At 48.4% G+C, this 23,982-nt stretch overlaps 3 protein-coding genes across 4 annotated transcripts; all 3 read left to right on the top strand.

The window, feature by feature from the left end:
* Positions 1 to 2,145: 2,145 nt before the first annotated feature.
* Positions 2,146 to 6,167, top strand: LOC120660769 (probable polygalacturonase). Its single transcript, XM_039939407.1, has 6 exons — positions 2,146 to 2,264; positions 2,299 to 2,982; positions 3,746 to 3,866; positions 4,258 to 4,506; positions 4,736 to 4,889; positions 5,308 to 6,167. Exons 2-6 carry the CDS (start codon positions 2,482 to 2,484, stop codon positions 5,831 to 5,833), a joined length of 1,551 nt encoding a protein of 516 aa, XP_039795341.1. The 5' UTR covers positions 2,146 to 2,264; positions 2,299 to 2,481; the 3' UTR covers positions 5,834 to 6,167.
* A 335-nt stretch (positions 6,168 to 6,502) lies between these two features.
* LOC120660770 (photosystem I chlorophyll a/b-binding protein 6, chloroplastic) lies at positions 6,503 to 8,535 on the top strand. Of its 2 annotated transcripts, none has more exons than XM_039939408.1 (5): positions 6,503 to 6,715; positions 6,817 to 7,002; positions 7,130 to 7,167; positions 7,627 to 8,144; positions 8,253 to 8,535. In XM_039939408.1, exons 1-5 carry the CDS (start codon positions 6,669 to 6,671, stop codon positions 8,268 to 8,270), a joined length of 807 nt encoding a protein of 268 aa, XP_039795342.1. In that variant the 5' UTR covers positions 6,503 to 6,668; the 3' UTR covers positions 8,271 to 8,535. The 2 variants fall into 2 exon arrangements, with proteins under 2 accessions (XP_039795342.1, XP_039795343.1); XM_039939409.1 differs by having other exon boundaries at positions 6,550 to 6,715; positions 6,820 to 7,002.
* An 8,160-nt stretch (positions 8,536 to 16,695) lies between these two features.
* LOC120660771 (exocyst complex component EXO70A1-like) lies at positions 16,696 to 19,146 on the top strand. The gene is made up of 2 exons (XM_039939410.1): positions 16,696 to 18,792; positions 18,884 to 19,146. Exon 1 carries the CDS (start codon positions 16,873 to 16,875, stop codon positions 18,787 to 18,789), a length of 1,917 nt encoding a protein of 638 aa, XP_039795344.1. The 5' UTR covers positions 16,696 to 16,872; the 3' UTR covers positions 18,790 to 18,792; positions 18,884 to 19,146.
* The last annotated feature ends 4,836 nt before the right edge of the window (positions 19,147 to 23,982 follow it).

Here is a 23,982-nt window from a genome sequence, read left to right on the forward strand (position 1 = left end):
CACAGCTCCTACCGGCTTCAGCTACTGCTCTTCGCTACAGTACGTGACACTGTTCTACAATGTGGTGTGAAGCCGGAGCGCAATCAGATAGCTAAACATGTGAAGCCGGTGAAACCAGTTTTGGTCGTGTTTGGTTACACGTCAAATCAAGTTTACACAAAAAGATAAATATCTGCATGGAGTACTAAATGAAGTCTATTTACAAAATTTTTTTAGGGATGGGTGTAATTTTTTGCGACGAGTTTAATGACGTTAATTAATTGATGATTTGCTACAGTAATGCTACAGTATCATCCTCTAATCACGCGGCCAAAAGGATTTATTAGATTCGTCTCGCGATTTACACGGGTAGTGGAGGTGGTTTTATAATTAGACTTTATTTAATATTCGAAATTAGTGGTCAAAGATGTAAAAAATTTTCGTAAAAAAAATTTCGGGCAAAACCAAACACGACCTTTCCTAGCTTCACCGGCATCATGCTACACTGCTCTACGGTACGTGAACTGCGACGAAGCTGGTTCCGATGGAAATCGTGCCAAATGGGGCTAGCGTATGGCATTGCGTTCGCGTCATTCAGAAGCCAACAGAGCGACGGACGACACACGCAATCCACACCGACGCCGCCTTGCACGACGATCCATCGCCGAGCCTCTAAACCCGTGTGGAGCGTGTGAAGAAACCACACGGGCAACGGTGAGGTGGAAGGCATAGTCAATCGCCAGAGCGTGCGTGCCTCAGATCCGGAGAATCAGCGCGGGGGTCTCCGGGGGCACCCTGTCGTGTCCAGGGTTTAATTTACCGATCAGACCGGCCAAATCGCCGGGGTCCGGTACCCGTATACCGGTCCGGTTTGGCCGGAAACCGATCGGTACCGGTCGAATTCAAATTTGAATTCAAAAAACTCAGTTCAACCAGTTCGTACCGGTATACCGGCCGGTTAGACCGGTTTATCAGCCGGTTTGACCAGTTTACCGGACGGTTTGACCGGTTTGAATTCAAATCCAAATTTAAAATCGCATGTGTAATCGGTTTGGAACGGTATACCGGCCGGTTTGACCGGTTTACCAAGTGGGCCTTAATTGGCCATCTCATTTTTTCTTTTCTTTTTTGGTTTAACTTTAAATGTCCGAAAAGTATGTTAAACGGACAAATTTTTGAGAAAATTTGACACAATTAGATTCGTCGCACCTTGAAGTATTTTTAGGAATTTTTTATTTTTTGAATTTAAATTTAAATTTTGAATTTTGGCCGGTTTGGTACCGGCCCAAATCGAAACCGGACCAGTCCCACCTGTTTTGTAAACCCTGATCCTGCCCCTCCGACAGGAGGAACCTCTCGGTCGTCGTCATCCCAGCACAACGATCATGGACCTGAACCAAACCCGGGGCGCCACCAAGGTTTACCAAACCGGTGGGAACCGGTCCGGTTTGACCGGTTACCGGTCAAACCGGTCCGGCCCGGTTCCGGTTTGGTCTGGTACCCAACCGGCCAAAATTTAAATTTAAATTCAAAAAATAAAAAATTCCCAAAAAATTCCTAAAAATACTTCAAGGTGCAATGAATCTAATAGTGTCAAATTTTCTCAAAAATTCGTTCATTTAGTATAGTTTGTGGGGATTTAAAGTTAAATCAAAAAAAGAAAAAGAAAAAAATGGGCCGGCCCATTAAGGCCCATCGGTAAAACCGGCCGGTAAACCGGTAAAACCGGCCGGTAAACCGATTAGCTTTTGAATTTGGGTTTGAATTCAAACCGGTCAAACCGACCGGTAAACCGGTCAAACCGGCCGGTAAACCGGTCGGAACCGGTTGCACGGGATTTTTTGAATTTATTTGAATTTGGATTTGAATTCAACCGGTTTCCACCGGTTACAGGTCAAATCGGTCCGGTAAACCGCTACCGGAGGGCGGCGGTTTGACCGGACCAGTCGGTTTGGTTAACCTGGGCGCCACGCACTAGGAGGACGGTAGGCAAACCGCCGCGAGTGGCCCGCCAGAACCGAACCCACCACCGCCCACTGGCAGCGGGGCCCACGGACGCCAGCTGTCGAGGAGGGCGCTGCGGCCCGGAGCGCCGCCACCCGATCCGACGGCTCCGCGCGGCCGAGCTGACCGGCCACCGGTCATTCCGCAGCAGTCGCCGCCGTTGTGGTTCCGCCCCAACTCAACTCCAGTCTCCACGGCCGCGGCGCCGAGCGAGCAGCCGAGCACTGATCAACCCACCACCTTCACCCGCCGCGCGCACCACCCGCCCAGCGCCTTTTAAAGTAATTGGAGTGGCATGTATCCAACTGACCCTTCGTAAAACCGCACCCCGCCTCCCCCGAGCCCGTGCTCCGAGCTGCCGAGTCCGTCGCCTCCGCCGGCGCGCGCCTCCCTCCTCCCCCCCCCCCATGGGCCCCCGCGCCCGAGCCGGGACCGCCCCACCCACCGGCCGGTGCGCGCGCCGCGGATAGATCCCACGCCCCGTCGCCACCGGATCCGATGCTGGAGACGGCGGCCGCCTCCTCCCCCCGCGCCGCCGCTGCTGCCGCTGCTGCTGCTGCGGCGGCGGCGGCTTCTGCCGTTTCCTCCCCGCGGCGGGGTGGGGGCGCTGCGCATCACCACCGGCGGTGGGCGCCGGCGCCGTTCAGGGCGTGCCTCGTCGCGCTCTGGCTGGTGGGGTTCGCGCTCGTCTTTCTGTGGCAGAGCACCTCCGTGGGCCGCGTGCGGCTCTACACGCGCCCGCCCATGCCCAAGCGCGCGGCGCCGTCCATGGGGCAGTGGGTGGCCTCCCCGCCCGTCTACGATCTGAGGGAGTTCGGGGCGTTCGGGGACGGGAGAACGGTGAACACGGCCGCGTTCGAGGCGGCGGTCGCGGCGATCGCCGAGAGGGGCGGCGGGAGGCTCACCGTGCCCGCGGGGCGGTGGCTCACCGCGCCGTTCAACCTCACCAGCCGCATGACGCTATTCCTCGCTGCCGGCGCTGAGATCCTGGGAATCCAGGTGAGGCATTCACCTGCTATTTGCTCAGCTTTGTGGATTTTAAGATGCTGCCTTTTATTTTCAAACGAAAAGGGACGCTGCTTTGGGATCTTTGGTTGGGTTTTGGATTCGGTTGTGCAACTATGAAGTAAATAGGTAAAGGTGTACTCGGGCAAGTGAAAAGGAATGCTTCTATTGTACCGTCGTTCAACCATAGTTTCAAGGACATCATAGAAGTGATTGCAACCAGTGATCATTGCATAAAATGGTGAGATCATCTGGAGTAATGCAAATACTGTGCACTTCAATGAGATATTAGGAATATGTATCTGGTATTGGTGACATGCTGGACAAGCAAATGCTTCTTTATTACACAAATATTTACTTTTAAAATTGTATCAAAATTTGCTGCCAAGTTCATCACATAAATAGCTGCCGGGTGGTCTCATGTTCAACTACACTTCAAAGATTTGCTGAAGACTTAAACAGTTGAGCAAGCATTTAACACTGAAGTGACCAACTTGTCAAAGTTTGCCTGATGTTGTGGTTTCGTTAAGTCAGTTCTGACTTGCTTTATATGCAATAGTCAGGTTTAAGTTCAACTGAATTTAGTCACTGCTTTTAATATATTTTATCTGCCAAGTTTTTTTGTTCGCTTTGTTTCTTTTGGTGCTGTTGTATTTGCCAGGGCTCAAATTATTTATATGATACCTTTTCCAGTTTGGTGCACTTATTTACCAATTGAGTTAACATTGGCGACTTCTTTATGTTACTTATATCCAAGGATGAAAGATATTGGCCATTAATGTCTCCATTACCATCATATGGGTATGGAAGAGAGCACAAGGGACCTCGATATGGAAGCCTCATACATGGTCAAGACCTGAAGGATGTGACTATAACAGGTATGTTGCGTTTTCTTATTTCTATTTCTTATTCATTCATACAAACTCATTGTCGCCAAATTGGTTCCATCATGTACATTTTCTACATACAAAACCACAGGAAGTTAAAAGTTGTTGAAACTTTAATTGATACTTATTTCGTGGAAACACCTAATCTCTAGTTGTACTTGAGTTTAGTGAATTAATTCATTGTAAGAATAAATGTGTGGATGTGAAGCTATTAAAGTATTAAGACAATGTGGATATGTTAAATACAGCTAATATCACATGACTGGTCCGTTGCAGAAATGAATGATGGCATTATATTTGTTTCTCTTCGTCAGACCCATCTTCCTGAAATTGTAATAATTTTTCAATTGACATTCAGTCTTGTTGACTCCTATGTAAATAGGTCATAATGGTACCATAAATGGACAAGGTCAAAGTTGGTGGGTAAAATTTCGGAGAAAACTCCTTAATCACACAAGGGGTCCTCTAGTGCAGCTCATGCGATCAAGTAATATTATCATTTCGAATATCACTCTTCGCGATTCTCCCTTTTGGACTCTTCACACATACGACTGCAAGAATGTTACTATCTCAGAAACGACCATCTTGGCTCCAATTGCTGGAGCTCCAAATACTGATGGGATAGATCCAGGTTACTCCTAACGCTTGCTATTGTTTCTTATTACTGAACTTTCTTCATTTCATTGTAGCTGTATCCTGTCCTGTAATTTAAATTGTAATCTAGCTTTAACTAAACTTTTTAGCAACAATAGGAGCCCAAGAAACCTGAACTACATGTCCATGTTGTCTTGAGTTTTTTTTCTTTGTTATACTTTATGCTTCATTGATCAGACTATTTGTTATTCATATGGTATGTGCAGATTCTTGTGAAAATGTGGTGATAAAGAATTGCTACATTTCTGTTGGTGATGATGGGATAGCTATAAAGAGTGGTTGGGATCAATATGGAATTTCTTATGGGCGTCCATCTGCTAACATTATTATTCAGAATGTCATAATACGCTCCATGGTCAGGTTAGATATTAGATTGTTTTCTGAGGCTGTTTTGATTCACTTTACAATATAAGTATGATGATGTGTTCATTTTTCAAATATCATTGGCTAGTGAATGGCACTTCTTTCCCTGTTGATAATATCAACGAGTTACTGCAAGTTTGTTAGTTATTTTGTTCTTTTTATTTCTGATAAATATTACTTGCTGGCATTTTTGCCATGTTACCAGATTATTTGGTCTACTGGATCATTTATTTACGTAGACCAGAATTAGGGACACATGATACTTTCTTCTCAAGTTCTCGTTGTTGGTTTGTCTTTCATACTGTCACTAGCTTTCTTATAGGATTCATGATCTGGAAATTGATCAACACCACTATTCAAACTTTGTTAAACCGTATGTGATTGTATGTTTGATCTTTTTGCATTCTGTGGACAGTGCCGGTGTATCGATAGGAAGCGAGATGTCTGGTGGTGTCTCTAATGTGTTGGTAGAGAATGTTCATGTTTGGGATTCACGGCGAGGTGTGAGGATAAAGACTGCCCCTGGAAGAGGGGCCTATGTAAGCAACATTGCGTATCGGAATATTAGCTTAGAGAATGTCCGTGTCGGTATTGTCATAAAGACAGACTACAATGAGCACCCAGATGAAGGCTTCAACCCGAAGGCTCTGCCCATCATCGAAAACATTTCTTACACGTCAATCCACGGGCATGGTGTGCGCGTACCTGTCAGGATACAGGGATGCGCAGAGATCCCCGTGAAGAATGTTACCTTCCATGACATGTCAGTGGGTATAGCAGACAGGAAGCACCATGTTTTCCAGTGCTCCTTTGTCCAGGGGCAGGTCATTGGCTATATTTTCCCCATGCCTTGCAAGAACCTGGACATGTATAACGAGCGGCGTGAGTTGGTCAAACAATCGACGTTTCAGAACATTTCTGATATTGACTACAGTTTTTGACAAGGGCAGTTGATCCCATTGTACTATTGCTGTAGGAATTATTCACAGCTCTCATAGTCCTTTCAACACGTTTAGAAGCATTTTTTGGGTAGCCTTTTACAACCTTCACCTCAGGCATGTATTTAAGGAGGTTTCACTTGTCTATACTGTCTCATTTCATTTCCCATCTCTGTATTATCACAAACTTGGTTACACAGTCAACTGTACACTTTTGATAGGTTTTACTGTTGAGGCACTTGGCTTGCCCTTCTCCACAGGTCTCCATGTATAATGTAGATTGAAATTGGAATGGTGGGTCCTTTCAAAGTTGTATTCATAAAGCTCAGTTTGTCAAGATGGCTTCCAATCAAAGAAAAGGGGGGGATATTCATGCTGAAACTCCTGCAGCAAGGTCGTATGGCCTCAGTTCGAAATTATCCCTGACAAACAGATTCTTTTTTTCCAAATTCAAGCAGTTTTCACTTTCGAAGTTAGTTTCTTGCAGCATAACCAGGGGGAAAAATCAACAAGAAAGGTCACGTTAACCAGAAACCTTTCAGGCCCATCAGCCTTTTTTTAGATTATTCAGGCCCATCAGCTTAACAGCCCAATGCTGACCCTACGAATCAGGAGGCAAAAGCCCAATAAAAGCCTATTATAGTCACGCAAACGACTTGTCACAGCTGTCGTCCCGCGGGCTGGCAGCGCCTGATTGGCTGGCTATCCCACGCCCTCTCGCTCCCTATCCTGAAAAACTCCAAGCAGATAAAGCGCGGCAGCTCAGCGCACGCCCCGACGACGCCCACCTCCGCTCCCACTGCTCCCGATCGCCTTCTCCTTCGCTCTCCTTGCTCCCATGGCTCTGTCCGTCGGCTCGTTCGCGGCATGCAGCCTCCAGCCAAGGTAAGCCATGGCGCGCGCGCCCCCTGCGCCGCTACACCGGGAGCGTCCGTGTCGCGCGCCCCCGGCTGTTCGCTGACAGCGCGCCGTCTGTTTCTCTGCAGCAGAGCTAGTAGCATCCGGGCGGGCCGTGCGCCGCCGCCGCCGGGCGCTGCCGCGGTGGTCTCGCTTACGAGGACGGGGCGCCGGGCGAACGCGACCAAGGGCGTGTCCGCCGCGTGCGAGCCGCTGGGGCCCGACCGGCCGCTCTGGTTCCCAGGCGCCTCCCCGCCCCCGTGGCTCGACGGCAGGTAAGTGCCACGACGAGCAGAACAATCTCACAGATTGGCATGCCACTGACGCCAGTCTGCTGGCGAAGGCGTAGAGATACCATTTCGTTCTGAACCTTTTTTTCCCCAAATTGCCTTGCGCCTGCAGCCTCCCTGGAGACTTCGGATTTGACCCGCTTGGACTAGGTAAACACCAGCGTCCCTCAGCAAAATGTTCGCCATATCTATCAAAGTTGTGTGCATGGCATTTTGATTACTAATCCCTTCATTTTAAAAAGAATAAAACTCTCGCTGTCAAAAAAATTAAAACTAATCGATTCTTTTAAAAATACTAATATTTATGACTCTAGATAGATTTAATATGGAAGTATATTACATGATTAATCTAATAATACTTATTTTGTAACATAAATATTAATATTATTTTGTATAAATTTGATTAAATTTGAAATTGTTTGACTCCAAGAAAAACGAGGGTTGCATTTTTTATTATACGGAGGGAGTACTAAGTTAGCCTGAAGTGGCGTGATTCATGTTATGTTTGCGCACACACTTGTCGTCGCCAAATCAAACACGTCGTGCACACGACAAGCATGAAGCAATGAACCCACCCGGCTACTTTGTGCATGCACACGATGGCTGCAGGTTCGGAGCCGGAGCAGCTGCGTTGGTTCGCGCAGGCGGAGCTGATACACGGGCGGTGGGCGATGCTGGCGGCGGTGGGGATCCTGGTCCCGGACGTGCTGGCGCGGTGGGGCTTCATCGACGGCGGCTTCTCGTGGTTCGACGCCGGGTCTCGGGAGTACTTCGCGGATCCCTGGACGCTCTTCGTGTCGCAGATGGCGCTAATGGGGTGGGCGGAGGGCCGGCGGTGGGCGGACCTCCTCCACCCCGGCTGCGTCGACATCGAGCCGGACCTCCCCAACCGCAAGAAGCCCGTCCCCGACGTCGGCTACCCCGGCGGGCTGTGGTTCGACTGGGCCAACTGGGGCCGCGGGTCCCCCGAGCCCGTCATGGTGCTGCGCACCAAGGAGATCAAGAACGGCCGCCTCGCCATGCTCGCCTTCCTCGGCTTCTGGTTCCAGGCCGTCTACACCGGCCAGGGGCCCATCGACAACCTCCTAGCGCACCTCGCCGACCCGGGCCACTGCAACATATTCTCGGTACGTGCCTCCACCTCCTTTGCTTCTGGTCTTCCTTGCCCTGCATCTGCATGTATGGTTACCATGGCTCACTGGCTGTTCTCGCTGGTTTTGGTTCTCATCTTGCAGGCGTTCACGTCCCACTGAATGCTAGTTACCTTATCAGATACAAGAGAATGGAGTCGTGAACGCTTTGTACCTGGCAGCAATTTGTTTGATGAAATCACATGAGATGCTAGGGGGGAATCCCATTGCAACAGGAACAAACAGAGCGCCGCCACGGCCTTTTTACTGGTTTCTGCGCTTTCTTTGTTCTCACCTCCCCTTTCATACGATCGAGCTCTGCTTTGTACAACCAGCGGTGAATCTAGGATGTAAAATTACAGGATACTCATTTTCCTTCCTTCTTTCATTCTTCTCTCTTTTTTTCTTCCTCATCCTTCTTTTCTTCTTCCTCTCCTTCATCCAGTGGCGGAGCCAGAAAAAAAATATAGGTGGGCGACTTTTAGTGACGAACTATATCAAAACTAAAAATGAACCAATTCACATCGCATTAGCACATCCACACATTGCAATCGCACAAGTTTCAAGTGAAGATGTTGCTTCAAATTTAAAGAATAATAAAGTAATTAATTAGAAAGTAATAATAAAGCGATCAATATCGTTCTTGGACGCGCGCTCCTGGTGATGGCTGATGCCATGGCCTCGGCAGACTCCCGCTGGAGCCTCTCCTACTCCTCCGCGGCCATGCCCTGGCCAGCTAGCCCTTGCTAGTCCTCGTCTCCCTCTCCCTCTCCCTCCATGAGCTAGATGAGCGCCTTGCTAAGGATGAAAACAGACCGAAAAAATCCCGTTCCGTTCCGCTCGTATTTCTATATTTATTCCGTCTGTTTCCGTATTTACAGAAAAATATGGAAATGGTACGGGAAGCGGGAGAGGGTGTATCCCGCCCGTATTTACGGGATCCCGTTTTAGTCGGAATAATCCCGTATTCTTCCCGTATTTATAAAATCCAGAAAAAAATAAATAGGCACACCATATATCCTCTCATGTTTCTCAACATCAATAGATATATTTCACGCTTTAATCGTAGGAAACAAGAAATATTGATCATATTTTTGAAAAATAGCTTAAAGGAGTGTCTTGTGCTATATTCATGCAAAATGAGTGGTGATTAAATCATAATGTATTCCTGTAAATTTTCCGGTTTCCGTCTGTTTCCGTAACCGTTATATCCCGTTTCCGCTCCCGTACCCAACTATTCTGCTCCTGTTCTCGTTTTCCGTAATAAAAAATAGAAACAGAAATGGTTGAAGGGTTTTCCGCTCGTTCCATCCGTTTTCATCCCTGCCTTGCACGGCTGTGTTGTCTGTCTCCCACGCTGCCGTCGTGCCGTGCGGCCAGCCGAAGCCACCGAGCACCCGAGCTAGCCAGTCGGCCACTGCGCAGGCTCGCCGCTCGCATGTGGCATGCCCCACTGCCGCACAGGTACACCCGTTCGGTCGCGTCGGCAGAGACTGTTGCAGCCACCGGTGGCGGCGCTAGGCCTGCTTGCTACAATCGTGGGAGAAAGGAGGCTGGAGACATGACTTGGGGCAGTCAGTCCGTGGGCTCTGCAGGCCGGTTGGGCGTCGGGTTATTGGGCCGTTGTTTACCGCTGGACTGGGCTGGACACGTGCAGCTGCGAGTTCTTCTTCCTTCTTTCTCATTTCAACTTTCTAACTCCTCAAGTCCAGGCCATACGGGGAGGTTATGGTCTCTTCCGTCCGTTCCCCATGCTACAATAGCCGAGGGCGATATCGAAGGCGATCTCCGTTTCCGGTGCCGATTTCGCCGTCGCTCATCTGTCTGCGGCGTCCTCTGTGGGCGCGGGGCGGATGGGGGCTACGGAATCGGCGTCCGATGTGTATAGCCTAGCTATTTAGCTTATGAATAGGTAGGTTTTGCTTTCTCCTCCGCGTTTCCATTCTCTTCGGCGATGGTGTGGTCGCGGTGGCCGGCTGGGAGTCGCGGCGACGCCAGTGCCGGTGCTGCTGCAGTGCTCTCGCCTGGCCCCGAGCTGGCCGCGGTGTTTGCCGTGGCCTGTCACCTCGTCCGGTTCGAGCTGGGGACATCGGATGGAGTTGCTGGAGGTGGCCGTCGTGCTTCACCGACAGCGTGTCCTCGTGCCAGCGGCGCAGAGGCACTGGCGCGTCTACGAAATAAGCTTCCCAATCTTTCTCCGTGTCGACGACGTCTTCCTATCCGGTGCCGTCGGTGGGATTGTGGAGTCTTCAGGAGAGTTAGTCGGCGGTTGTCGTCGGCTCGGTCCAGGTGTTGCAGAGGTGCAGCCAGTGGGTTCCGGCGGTTGGCGGCGCGGCTGGCGCTGGTGGCTTGTCTCCGACGTCTGGTGGCGTGTTTCGTCGGCGACGGAGCTGGCGGCTCCTCTGTAATCTCCTGAGACCTTCAATCAGTACCCTCTCTCACGCGTGGTGCCGCAAGAGGGAGTGCAACGTCCCCATTGCCTACGGAGTTCAGAGGACTTCATCGATCTCAAGAAGGACACGTTTGTTTTTAGTGTTGTGTAGTTGTAGGTCTGGTAATATAGGTAGGGGTGTGTGTCTCTATGTATATAAACAGATTCTACAATTATGCAATGAAGTGTGAGAGGGTTAAAAAAAACTTTCAACTCCTCTCCGGCTCGTGTTTGAGCCATCAATGCCGTCTGACGGGGACGGTGTGGGGCAGAGTGGCCGAGAAAATAAGGAGGGGTACTTGAGGTGAGCACACTCACTGCGTTCGGCTGGTCTCCGGCCTCCAGCCCCTACAGTATTTCTCTCTCACATCACTCCAGCTCCAGCTTCCAGCCACCAGCCAGATAACAGTATTTTCTCTCACATCACTCCAGCTCCAACCTCCAGCTTCAACCTGCCGAACACGGTGACTGATAGCTGGGGTGGCCGCCCCACCCCGCCGACAGGGTACCTCCGCCACTGGGATCGATGGGAGTAGGGGGCTGGAGCCCTCTCGATCCGCCTGTGTTCAACATAACACCATGATGACATACTGCAACGCTGCTAGATACGTCAGCTCGAGTGTCAACCGGACAACCACTTACAGTGAAGCTCTCCTGTGTCGCACCAAGAGTACAATACAAAATACAAAACAGAATGAAACCAAGAAGAAGAAGACACAGTAGTACAGTACAGAATACAAAACAAATGAGACCCGTTGTGCCTGATGAGTGCCATGCACGATGACAAATGTAGGATTTCACCTCTAAAATCAGGCTAACTGCTTTCACCTCCATATAATGGTCCCATCTATCTACTCCCTCCATTTTTAAATATATGACACCATTGACTTTTTTCTTCGTTTGATTATTCATCTTTTCTACAAATATTTATGCAAATAGCCAAATCTTAAAGTTAGATTCAAGAGACTCTTGATAATAGACGTAAATGTACTCATTTCACTTCATTTAATTAACCGATTAATTAAATAATATTAGTCAAAGTTGGAGAAAAAAGTCAACGGTGTCATATAAAAAAGAACGGAGGGAGTATAATATAAGCCACTGCTTTCACTTCCATTAAGCTGACTTGTAATAAACACAAGTTCATAACGATGTGTCACTCTTATGTCACCCATTCTCAACACCTGATTGAAAATATGTGCACGCAGTGACTTATAGTTGAGGGAAAAATATACGACCTAGCTTTATCAGTTTAAGAATTGTCTACATCACACTCGGTTGTTTTTAGCCCCATGCACCCGAAATATTAACAATTGGATCTTCCAACGGTGTAACCTCACCTTATTCCTCCTCTACTTTTCTTCCTCTCTTCCAAAATAGTTTCATCCTCCCATAAACAATTAAATTTAATATCAGCATTAATATTCTTAATTATTTATGAATAGCTTTCAAGTAATTTAAATGATGTGCATCATTAAGTAATTAGTCATATAGATAAGTTAAAATTGCTTCACTGGGTACTATTTCTTTGGGAAATTTTGGGTTGATACATTATTTTTCTCACACCTAAGCACATCTCACACTTCTGCGAATTTGCGCTAATTAGGTTGTTGTGCAGTTTTCTCCATCAAGAACAACTTTTCATAAGAACTCAATAATAAGAAAGTTGTAGGGAACCTTTAGTTCGGTTTGCTGGTCAAATTTCATAATTTTTTAAGGAGTATAGACTAAGTAATGATTGAAATGGTAGAGCACAGTTTTCTGAAATTGCAGATTGAACAACAGACACTAAAATAAGAATTCAACCTTTTTAAGTTTGGAATCTGTTTAGAAACACAACTACAAAGTTGTAGGGAATTTTATTACCTCTCCAATGTTAAAATTTGAGAGTTACAAATTTTCTTTTATCTAGTGTTCGAATGTTCACAGTTTGTTCTACCTTTTGGTCATAATTACTTCAAGCCGATATTTACTGGTATCTTCACTTGTTGCAGATGGTGAGTATGGAGCACATTCAGTTTGACCAAGATGGGTGGACATGTTCCACTTTTTCCCACCAGGGTGGTTTTCTCGTGCTGCTTTGGGACGTTCTCTAACGGAGGGGACGTGGGGTCATACCGTGCCTCCCCAGTATTTCAGGCGCGAGTCCTCTGTGAAGGGTGTCCTTAGCTATGAAGCTCATCTATAGATTCCGCTTTGTGCAGGCCTTCAGATGGGTACAAGGGAGATGCTTTGTGAGGACTGAGCTTTTGTGCCTATATACAGATTTTGTATATACAGATTTTGTGCCCTATCAGATTCCCCCACTATTTTGTAGAACAAGAGCTATGTGTTATAGTGTTTGCTGTAACACAAAGTTTTGTGTTCCTATAATTTTTCTTTGTAACACACTAATGAATGTGTTACAATACCTATGTTTCATAGTAGTGTATTACTTTATGGAATATTTGTTTCTCAATATTTCCCAATTCTAATTTTGACCATACTATTAATAGATATGTGTCTTGGTTCTAGCTAGGCACGGACTGCTGACTGCTGAGATATGGGTCAAGACTATCACATTCCATCGAAGTTCCAACTCCCCCAGCCTAGCTATATATTAATTGCCCAATTCTTGTCCCTCCTCCATGGCTTCGATCCTCCAAATATTCTGCCTTCTTTCAATCCCCACCCTTGTCACAGCTCAAACTCCATACAAATTGTGCATAGACGCGCATGGTCATTTTGCGCCCAATAGCATGTACCATAGGAACATTGCTCGCATATCCAAACAGCTAGCTAGATAGGCTTCCTTATCAGCCACTCTGTTTAGTATTTCTTCTATGGGCACTGTCCCAAACAAAAGCTACGCCATGGCACTTTGCCGGGCGGATATCAGCTCCACCGCATGCAACTCATGCCTTTCTTCAGCCTTTATCGACGCCCAACAGCTATGTCCTATTTCATGGATGCAGCTGTCTACTACAAGACATGCTTTGTCCATTTCTCCGATGTCAACTTCACTTCTAACCAACATTAGGACTAAGCTTTAGGACGTTTGGGACAGGAGTGAGGCTTAAGGTGTCCACGGATCTTCGAGAGGTAGGGGGGCACGAGCCCCCCTATGGGCATGACTATCCACCACTTTATGAGATGGTTCCGCAAACTATCACCTAAAGAGCATGTGTTTATGGGGTGACTATTATTGTAAAATATTAAGTTTGGGCCGGCGACTATTATTGTAAAATATTAAGTTTGGGCCGGCCTATTTACATTGCTGCCCTTGTTGACAGCAAATAGAAGATAATTTGTGCATGCATGCAGAAGTAGACAAATATTGTGATGTCACCACATGCAAATCTGAAACTAAAATAAGCTATAACTATTAAATCGTGCATCCAAATTAAATTTGAAATCCACCATTATCTTTCTTATTACAAGATCATCAAAACAAGACCCCACTTGCCTAGATTTTCACGATATTTTTTAAAAATATTTTTTAAATACTAAATACTTAATTTTTAGATTCTGGGAACAAATATTTTAAGAACAAGGATAGATGATTATTTTCTTCGAATAAATAATAATGTACAACAAAAAAAACATTACACATCGCAAACATTTGATTGTATGGAATAAATAATGAAAATAAATATCGCAAACAAATAGGTCAATGTCACGGAATAATTTAATCTACAAAACGAAGAAATAATTTAGCATTGCAAATAAATTCGTTACACGCAGATAAATAATTTTACACGAAAACAAATTAGCATATAAAAAGAAACAAATTATTTCACACACTTATTTATGAATCTACAATCCAAATAGATTACTATACATTGAGTACGAATCACTCTTAAATGTGAACAAAAGAATATGTATGCTTACTTATATATTTATATATATAGAAATAAATTTGTATATATAGATTTATAATAAAATAGAAAAAATGGAATAAAAAGAATAAAGGAAATAAATAGAAAGAATAAGGAAAAAGAATCCGAAAAAGATTAGAAACTAAAATAGAAAAAATGAATGAATATAAAAGAATGAGCTGCTCTACATCCTTATTTCTAGAGAAGAATTATTTGGGAAGAAAAGAAGGAAATGATTATAGAAAAGAAAAGAATAAAATAGAAATAGAAAATAGAAAGAAAAAGGGGGCGGAACGCCTTTATAGGCTGCCAATACTCAACGCGGTGGACTGCAGGTCCAACCGTGAGCCAAAACAGCAATGGAAACATGACATGCTGGGCTCCTCCCTAAGCATCATCTGACGGCTTTGAAAGTTTATTGGGCTGAATTTAGCTTACCGGTCCAGACGAGATTTCTTCAGGCGACGGGACCCCGATTTATCGAGCGAGCAATATATAGTCTCCGCGCCCCACTATAGATCCATCCCTGCTTGGGACCATGCTGCTCATTTGGCCCTTAATCCGGTTTTGGGAGGAGCCCTTACTCCATAGTTGCTGCTTTTCCTATCAGGAATTGGACTTCAGATCACTCGACACGTCGGATCAAAAATATGTGCACACAATGGCTTATAGTTGAGGGAAAAAAAGTGTATGGCCTAGTTTTTATCGCGATTAAGAATTGTCTATACATCACACACGGTTGTTTTTAGTCCCATGCACATGAAAATTTGACAATTGGATCTTCTAAGGGTGTAACTTCTTATTCCTCCGCTTTTCTTCCTCTCTTCCAAAATAGTTTCATCCTTAAATGAATTATTAAATTTAATATCAGCATTAATATTATTAGTTATTTATGGATAGCTTTCAAATAATTTAAATGGTGTGCGTCATTAAGTAATTAGTCATAGAGATAAGTTAAAATTCCTTCACTAAGTACTTTTTCTTGTGGATATGTTATGATATTTCACTTTTATTTCAAATACGGATATGGAATTGGATATAGAAAATATAAAAAATCAGATTTGGATACATCCACATAGCATTCATATTAAAAACGTATATGAATATGGATATCCATATCCATATTCACAGTTTTAGCGGATATGGATAAGGATAATTTAGGATTTGGAGACATCCATATCCATCCCGTCACAGATTTTGCACGCTCAACCACAAAAGCCTAAGTCGGAGAACAAATCATCATCATCATCGGCAATCCGTTTTCTTGAAAGCGGGACGGACAAGAAACACCTTTCCTAGGAAAGAAGCTGCGAAGAGAAAGGCAACAGGCAGAGCTCCAAATAAAAGGAAAGCGGAAGTCAAAACCTAGAAAAGGAAAAGAAGGAAGAAGAACAATCACTCTCGCTGGTTCCTAAAAAGTTCAAGTGTGACGACCGCAGGCACTTTCGGACAACAAGAGCAAGGCAATAAAGTTTCCTTCTTTCCCACCGCCAATGCCGTCTCCCTAAACACTGTCAAATCGAGAAATCCATATGTTCGAATTGCCAAATGTGGCCTAAATCTTCCCTTTTCTCTCTCTCTGAACCCGATGAGGGTGTCGTCTGTCGTTCTTGATGGTGATTTGCTGTCGATTTATCAACAGTTAGGCACCTGGCTGTTACGTTAGGCCCGTGGATCATCCGTGGCACCTGCCAGACGCCAGAAAACCGGTACCCGTGCTGGTGCTGGTGCTGGTGCGCCGTCCGGTCGAGAGGACCGGCCGGAATGAGGTGTCAGCTTACCTGCCTGCCTCGTGTCGGGTCGCCGTCACGTCAGCTGACGTGTGTGCTCCGTAACCGTCTCTTGGCCTTCAGATTAGCAACGAACGGTTTTGTTTTCGGGAGTCCACGGCGCCAGGACCGCCGGTTACCACCGGGGTTATCAGGAGTGTGCTCGTGTGGTCTGGTCTGATCTCATTAGCTGGGCTGTCAGCACGTGATGGAATTGATGGACGGCCGTGATGACGATTTTGACCACATCAAGGAAGCCGAGACCTGCGAACTGCGACGTGGACTCTCTCTAGTCTTGTGTGACTGGCTGGCACGCTGTAGGGCCGGCTGCCACAAGCGGACAAGCCCACAGGCTCGGCACCAGGCACTGACATGTGGGACCATCGCTGCTGATACCCCACCGGCAGGTGGGCACGCAGTGCCGGCCGCCGTCAGCCGATGATCCGCCTGCCGGTTGGTTAGCTTTGCGAACGCAAGCAAGGGAGCTCCAACGGAGGAAGCCAAATCGCCGAGATGAGCGAGGCGATTAGGGTATAAATACAGCGGCGGGGAATGGCGGGATCAGCAGACAAGGCAGCGCCCTCCTCCTTCTCCTCCTCCTCCATCGCGTCTGCCTAGGACTAAGCTTTCGCTGTGCCACGGCTCTTGGCGGGAGGAGGCGAGGCGCCATGGAGGCATCCGCCGCGGCGGAGCTGGAGGCCGCGGAGAGGGTGGTCATGCGGTGGGGCTCCACGGCGTCGGCGGCGTCCCCGGGCGGCGGGGCCGGGTACGAGCAGGCGATGCTGTTCGGCGGCGCCGGCGACCGCGTGGAGGCGGTGCGGTTCCTCCAGGCGGTGGACGACATCCGCCGCCTGGCGCCGCCGACCGCGGCGGGCTACGCCTGCTCCTCGGTCCAGATGGCCATAGCGCGGCTCGAGGACGAGCTCCGCCACGTGCTCGCGGCGCGCGCGCTCGACCTCGAGATCGAGGCGCTTGCCGGCCTCAGCTCGCTCTCCCTGTCCGGCGACCGGCGGAACTCCGACGCCACGCAGGCGGCTTCGGAGGAAGACGACGACGACGCCGGCGGCTCCGGGTCCTCCTCCGCCGGCCGCCGCCGCACCTACCGCTCCCTGCTGAGCATCCGCGAGGTTGACCTGTACCCCGCGGACGCCATCTCCGACCTGCACGCCATCGTCTCCTGCATGGCCGAGGCAGGGTACGGCCGCGAGTGCGTCCAGGTGTACGCCTCCGTCCGCAAGCCGGCCGTCGACTCCGCCCTCCGCCGCCTCGGCGTCGAGAAGCTCAGCATCGGCGACGTCCAACAGCTCGAGGGGGACGCCCTCGAGGCGAAGGTCCGCCGCTGGATCCGCGCCGCCCGCGCCGCCGTCCCCCGCGTCTTCGCCAGCGAGCGCCGCCTCTGCTTCAACATCTTCCGCGACCTCCCGCTGTGCGATTCCGCCGCCGCCGCCACCGCCACCGCCGCCGCCGCCGCCGCCGCCGCCGCCACCCACGACGCGCCTTTCGCCGAGGCCGTCAAGGGCGGGGCGCTGCAGCTCTTCGGCTTCGCGGAGGCCATCAGCATCGGGCGCCGCTCCCCCGAGAAGCTGTTCAAGATCATCGACCTGCACGACGCTCTCTCCGACATGCTGCCCGACATCTCCGACATCTTCGCCGCCTCCAAGGCCGCGGAGTCCATATACGTGCAGGCTGCCGAGATCAGGTCGCCGCTGGCCGACGCCGTGCGCGGGATACTCTCCGACTTCGAGAACGCCGTGCTCCGCGACCCCTCCAAGACCCCGGTGCCCGGCGGCACCATCCACCCGCTCACTCGCTACGTCATGAACTACAGCAGCCTCATTTCGGACTACAAGACCACGCTCTCCGAGCTCATCATCTCGCGACCATCGTCAGCTACCTCCCGAGTTGCTGCCGAGGGCAGCGAGGCCGCGCCGGCCTTCCCTGATCTTGACCTGCCCGACTCTGACAGCCAGTTGCCCCTGGCCGCTCACCTCGTCTGGATCATTGCCGTTCTTGAGCACAACCTTGAGAGCAAGGCGTTGCTCTACAAGGATGCGGCGCTGTATCACCTGTTCCTCATGAACAACGTGCACTACATCGTGCACAAGGTGAAGGATTCAGCCGAGCTCCGGGGGCTGATTGGGGATGAGTACCTGAAGCGACTCACGGGGAAGTTCCGGCTGGCGGCCACAAGCTACCAGCGGATTGCATGGCTGAAGATTCTGAACTGTCTCAGAGATGAGGGCCTCCATGCTACCGGTGGCGTCGGCGTCTTGTCTGGGATATCGAAATCTGTACTTCGGGAGAGATTCAAGGCTTTCAATAGTGCATTCGAGGTGGCACACAAGATCGAGTCTGCTTGGTCTGTTCCAGACACGCAGCTGAGAGAAGAGCTCAGGATCTCCATTTCGGAGAAGCTGCTCCCAGCATATCGTTCCTTCCTTGGCAGGTTCCGCCATCACATAGAGAATGGCAGGCACCCAGAGATGTACATCAAGTATTCGGTTGAGGATCTTGAGATAGCAATGGCAGATTTCTTTGAGGGGGCTCCATCATCGCCGCATAACAGGAGGAGATCTCATGGATGAAAGGTGGCTTGACAAGGCTGGGTTTTCGTCCCTTGTATATTATCTAATTCTTTTGGGGGAACAACAGGCTCAAAGCTAATTTCTTCGACTATAGGTAATCTGAAGCGGGATCAGGATCTTGATAAAGCTCCCAAAAGTCCTGTTTCTTATTCCACTGTAAGCGAGCTTGTTCATTTGTTACACTATGTTCATTTTTTTTTCGAGTAGCATGTTCATATAGGAATGTTCTTTTAGTCATGTAAATAGTTGTAACCTGTAACTTAATTGTTTGACATATATATGAGTATTAATTTCATCATCTTTTTTGGTGGTTCACATGTATCTGAATAAATGCTGCTTGATAGATGAGATGCATGAAGAAATTGTGTTGGGCTTACGCATGTAAGATTATGTAATACCATCTTTTGTGGCCTTGAAATATATATGTTTGGAGGATCTTCTTCGTTATATCTATTTACAGTCGTAGCAGCGATTCGTAAGGTTATGCAATACCATCTTTTCCGGCCTTGGAATATTTGTTTGAATGATCTTCTTAGTTATATATCTCTTCACGGTCATTGGCCGTATATATCCACCTTGTGGATATAGAGGCCAGGTTAATCCTTTATCTTAAAAAATCTCTTCACGGTCATACCAAATCAGGGTGCACTACAACTTTAGTAAGTATAGAACTACAAGGCCTATGATCAAAGTTACAGTTGCATTTTCCATGCAAGCATTCTAAAAATTGACAGAAAATAAGCAGGATATCTCTCCATTTCTCTTGACTAGCCAAATTTTTAGAATTTACTCCTTTTATCATCTTTTTTCTTATTTGGGGACTACAAACTACTGCTGTGCCTTAGATCGGACATGTTCATTTATTCACAATTAGATATAGACGATATCAATCAGTTTAGGGCTCTACTGTTATGCATAATTGTAAGTACTCCCACGCAGCACAACAGTGCAGTATGTGAATGGCCTTCTTAATTATAACCTATTTGTGCACGATAAATTGCTTACGATCTCTGCTACTGATGTGGCTCATGTTTGTCTTTGCTGATGAAACTCATCGATCATGTCTTTTTTTTTCTTTATGTTTTTTCCCCTATGAGGCGAGATATGATCTCATGGTACGCATCATCATGTTTCTGATTTATATGCTCGTCATAGTTCACACATAATCTTCTTTGTACTTGTTAATCAAAACTATTCCTCTGGTTCTCCATGGATGAACCAGGAATGAAACAGTAATGACCCATGCTGTATGTCACATTGTACTTTAGTTGAGATTAACTACTTGCGTGCAGTGTCATCACAACTCAAATTTTCGGCGAATGGCGGTTGTTGTTTCATTCAGGGTTTCGAATATCATTCCCAAGAACTTGTTAGGAATCTAGGCAATTTTTAGTATATTTTAATTCCAAATATTATTATCAATTTCATAACATAAATGAGTGATATTGTATTAACAAAATATGTGCTTGTGTTCATGTTATTCTCACTAATAAGCATGAACAAATTAATAAACCAAAATAGGTTTAGAATGTACACCAAGGCGAGACTAGTGCCGGAGGCACCAGGTGCGCCGTTCCTTTGACTGGACATTGTGTCGGTCAGGGCTGTTCGATGTAGCCGAACTTAGTCGATGCAGTACAGATGGCCGTCAGGAAGTAGTCGAGACGATCTTGATGCTCACTTGGGGAACACAGGTACGGCCACCAAGAAAGTCGAGGACGTAGGACGTAGACGAAGCAGCAGAGGGAGAAGGGAGAGGTCTCCTAAAGCAAGTGCTTGAGTTGTGTGGATGAGTGGAGGAGGGGCTAGCTTATATAGGTGTGGAGGTGCCTCAGATTTACGGGAGAGGTCTCCTAAAGCAAGTGCTTGAGTTGTGTGGATGAGTGGAGGAGGGGCTAGCTTATATAGGTGTGGAGGTGCCTCAGATTCAATGAACCTGGACGTTGTAATGGGATCACACCGCCCGTCCGGCCACGCACACGCACCGCTGAGTTGTGTGGATGAGTGGAGGAAGGGCTGGGGTCTCCTAAACCGTCCGGCCGCGCCACAGCCTCGGCGAGGTGAGGCGAGCGAGCGCGCGTGTGGTTCACCAACCTCCTCTTACCGGCTTCACAAGTGGTGTACACAGAGTCCACTCTTTAAGTCGGTTAAGATCATCTTCAAATCCCAATATGAAATTAAGCAATTGATTCCCTGTCATTTAATAGTGGACTTTGAATTCTTTTAAGTGGACTGATGAAAATAAATGGGCCACGCCCATTCCAACAGAACTTGTCTAGACGTGATCTGGACTCGTCGTGAAATTAAATGTAGGCTCTAATGACATGAGCTTCTCTTGATTAGGAACAGGAGTGATCAGATTCCTGTGATGACTCGATCCACGGTCGCAATGACAGCTTCCATTCCATATTTGGCTTTGCTGCGTTGCAATTTGGTTCCAAGCATTGAATTTCGAGACACTGAGAAGCTGATATTCGTTGTGTTCGGCTGGCTGTGGCCGGTAGCTGGTGGTTAATGTTGATTTGAAGTGAGAGAAAAAATTCTGCTGACCGACTGGATGATAAGCCATGATTCGTCAATCGACTGTATTATATTGTAACCTTCTGTTCTTTGAAAATAACACTGACCTGCCAACTACTACTCTTCGCCGCGTTCATGCTGTGAGAATATCCTTTGCAGTTTCTCCGTACTTGCAGTTCTATGATGCCTGCCACTGAGCGGGTGATTCTGCTCAGCCATGTTCTGCAGGTACTGTTGTTGCCATGATGTTGGTGCTTGGTTTACTCGGGCCTGCTTGGTTTTCCTATCACATATATCGCACATGATTCCCGAGAAAAGAATCTCACATGCATGAAGTACTAAACGAAGTTTATTTGCAAATTTTTTTCACATATGAGTGTAACTTTTCACGATGAATCTAATGACAGTAATTAACTTTTCACATATGCCTCATTAGGTTCGTCTCGTGAAGTAGCGCAGGGTTGTAGAGTTAGTTTTGTAAATTGCTTTTATTTAATACCCTTAGTTATTGGTCAAAATTTTTGTACTACTTATGCTACTTCAAACCAAACAGGGCCTCGATCGAGGAAGAATGCCAGCTTACTGCAGATGTGCTGCTGATTCCATCAATTCAAGCATAACTAGAGTTCCAAAAAAAAACTCAAGCATAACTAGCTTGGCTGCAGCATAACTGCATAACTCACTGCTACACGCAGCTAGCCCAGGCGACACGCATGCATGGCGTGGCATGGCAAGTGCACACGAGCGGGAGCAGAAGTCATTTTCCTTCGTACCCCAGCACTGTTTTGTGCCTGGAGAAAGAGGCAGCGGGAAGACAGCGACGAGGCGTGCCGGTGCCAGCCGCGCCCGTGAGCGGCGGGCGCGCGCGTTCTGGCTCCGTGCGGCTCGTGAACCGGCTAGGCGGAGAGAGGGGCCGCGTCTCACCGGCCACTGCTTTGGCAGATCCCCCAGCGGCGAACGGTTAGCATGTGTTTGGTTCGGAGATGGATTGGGTCCATCTCTATTTTTTTGGTTGGGTTCAACCTACATAGTGTTTGGTTAAAGAGTTGGGTTGATTTCAGTTTTTTATTTGATTTGAAGTCTAGATTTGTTGGTTGAGATAACAATTTGCAACACCCTTAGTCATCTTTTTGCGAGACCCACATGTTGGTCTCTCCGCTCACCTTCTTCCTCTTTCTTCCCCTTCTTATACTGGAGCTCTACCGTGCCGTCCGCTCGGCCACCCGGTGCGCCGCGCCGCCGGCCCTCCCCGATCTGCCCCAGAGCCGGCGAGCTTGCCCGCTCCTCCGCCCGCCACCACGCTGGCGAGCTCGGTTGCGCCCGAGCTCGTGCAGCCCCTCCGCCCGAGCTGGCTGTGCCTCGCTCGGCCGCCGCAAGCTCCCGCATGCTCCTATGTCGGCGTGCTGCTCTGCCCGAACCGACCGGCTCCGCCCGAACCGACCGCCGCAGGACGAGCATGCCCGCCGCGCCGCTCCTCCACCCTTGCCGGCCGCCGCGGGCCACGCTCCCCCCACCGCACCTCGCTTCTCCGCCGAAGCCGGCCGCCGCGACTCGAGCTCCCCGCCGCGCCTCGCTCCGCCATAGCTGGCCCTGCCGCGCGTCGTTGCTCCGCCTGGGCAAGCCGCCGCGGGCCCTGCTCCTCCGCCTCTCCTCGTCTCGTCTCGCCTCGCCCCGCTCCCACCCCTGCCCCGCTCCGCCCGCAACACGCCGCCGGTCTGCCCCAGAGGCGGCGAGCTTGCCCGCGCCTCCACCTGCCGCTGGCCGCCACGTGCCGCTGTTCCGCCTAAGTAGGCCGCGCCGGCCCGCGCTCGCCCCGCCACGCTGCTCTCGGCGGCCCCCCAGCTCGCGCCCGAGAGGCGGAGCGGGACGGTGTCCAAGTAGGTCGGGCGGACCACTCCAACCCGAATCTATAGGGAATATATCTCTTTGGGTTCAACCCAATCCATCTCAAACCCCAAACCAAACGCGGGTCTAACTGGGTTGAACCCGTCTCAACCCATTCCAACCCAGCAACCAAACGCACCTTAGTGGTCGCTTGTCTGGTCGGGCGGCTCGGCTCGCCACGGCGGCCGCGGCCGGCCGTCCAATCAGCCGCGCACATGCGGAGACGACCTCCAGTCTCCAGGCCATTGGTTTCAGGTTCTCGGCTCTGTTTTGTTGGTGTTGGGTGCCGGCTGACGAGGTAGGCGGAGCCACGTGGATGTTTGGCATGTCGGAGCACTGACATGCTCGAGAGACCAGGAACCATTCCTCAGATGGCTGTGCGCACGAAGGAATCGTGAAGGATCCCTTGGCTGGTGAAGGACCATTGGTTTGACTATGGTTTTGTATATTTTGAAGAGTAATGATAAGAGTATCTCCAAAAAAAATCTTTATATCTTCTCTAATTTATAGAAATAAAGATTTTGATGAAAATTTACGCTCCAAAAGTTCCTTCAATTGAATATCCAAATATAAATATCCTCTATTTTGGATTTCATGCTAATCAAAAATGGAGAGCAAGAATAGCTCTCTAGACTACACAAAAGATATAGAAAAATTGTTGAAAAATACAAAGATATGGAAATCAATTTTTACTCAAATAACTCTCCAAATGATGACTTACGCTGTGTTCGCTTGGCTTGTCAGCCAACCAGCCAGCAGTACTGTTCTCTTATACTAAATCAGCACCAG

The sequence above is a fragment of the Panicum virgatum genome, chromosome 2N, assembly GCF_016808335.1.
Source record: "Panicum virgatum strain AP13 chromosome 2N, P.virgatum_v5, whole genome shotgun sequence".
NCBI lineage: Eukaryota > Viridiplantae > Streptophyta > Magnoliopsida > Poales > Poaceae > Panicum > Panicum virgatum.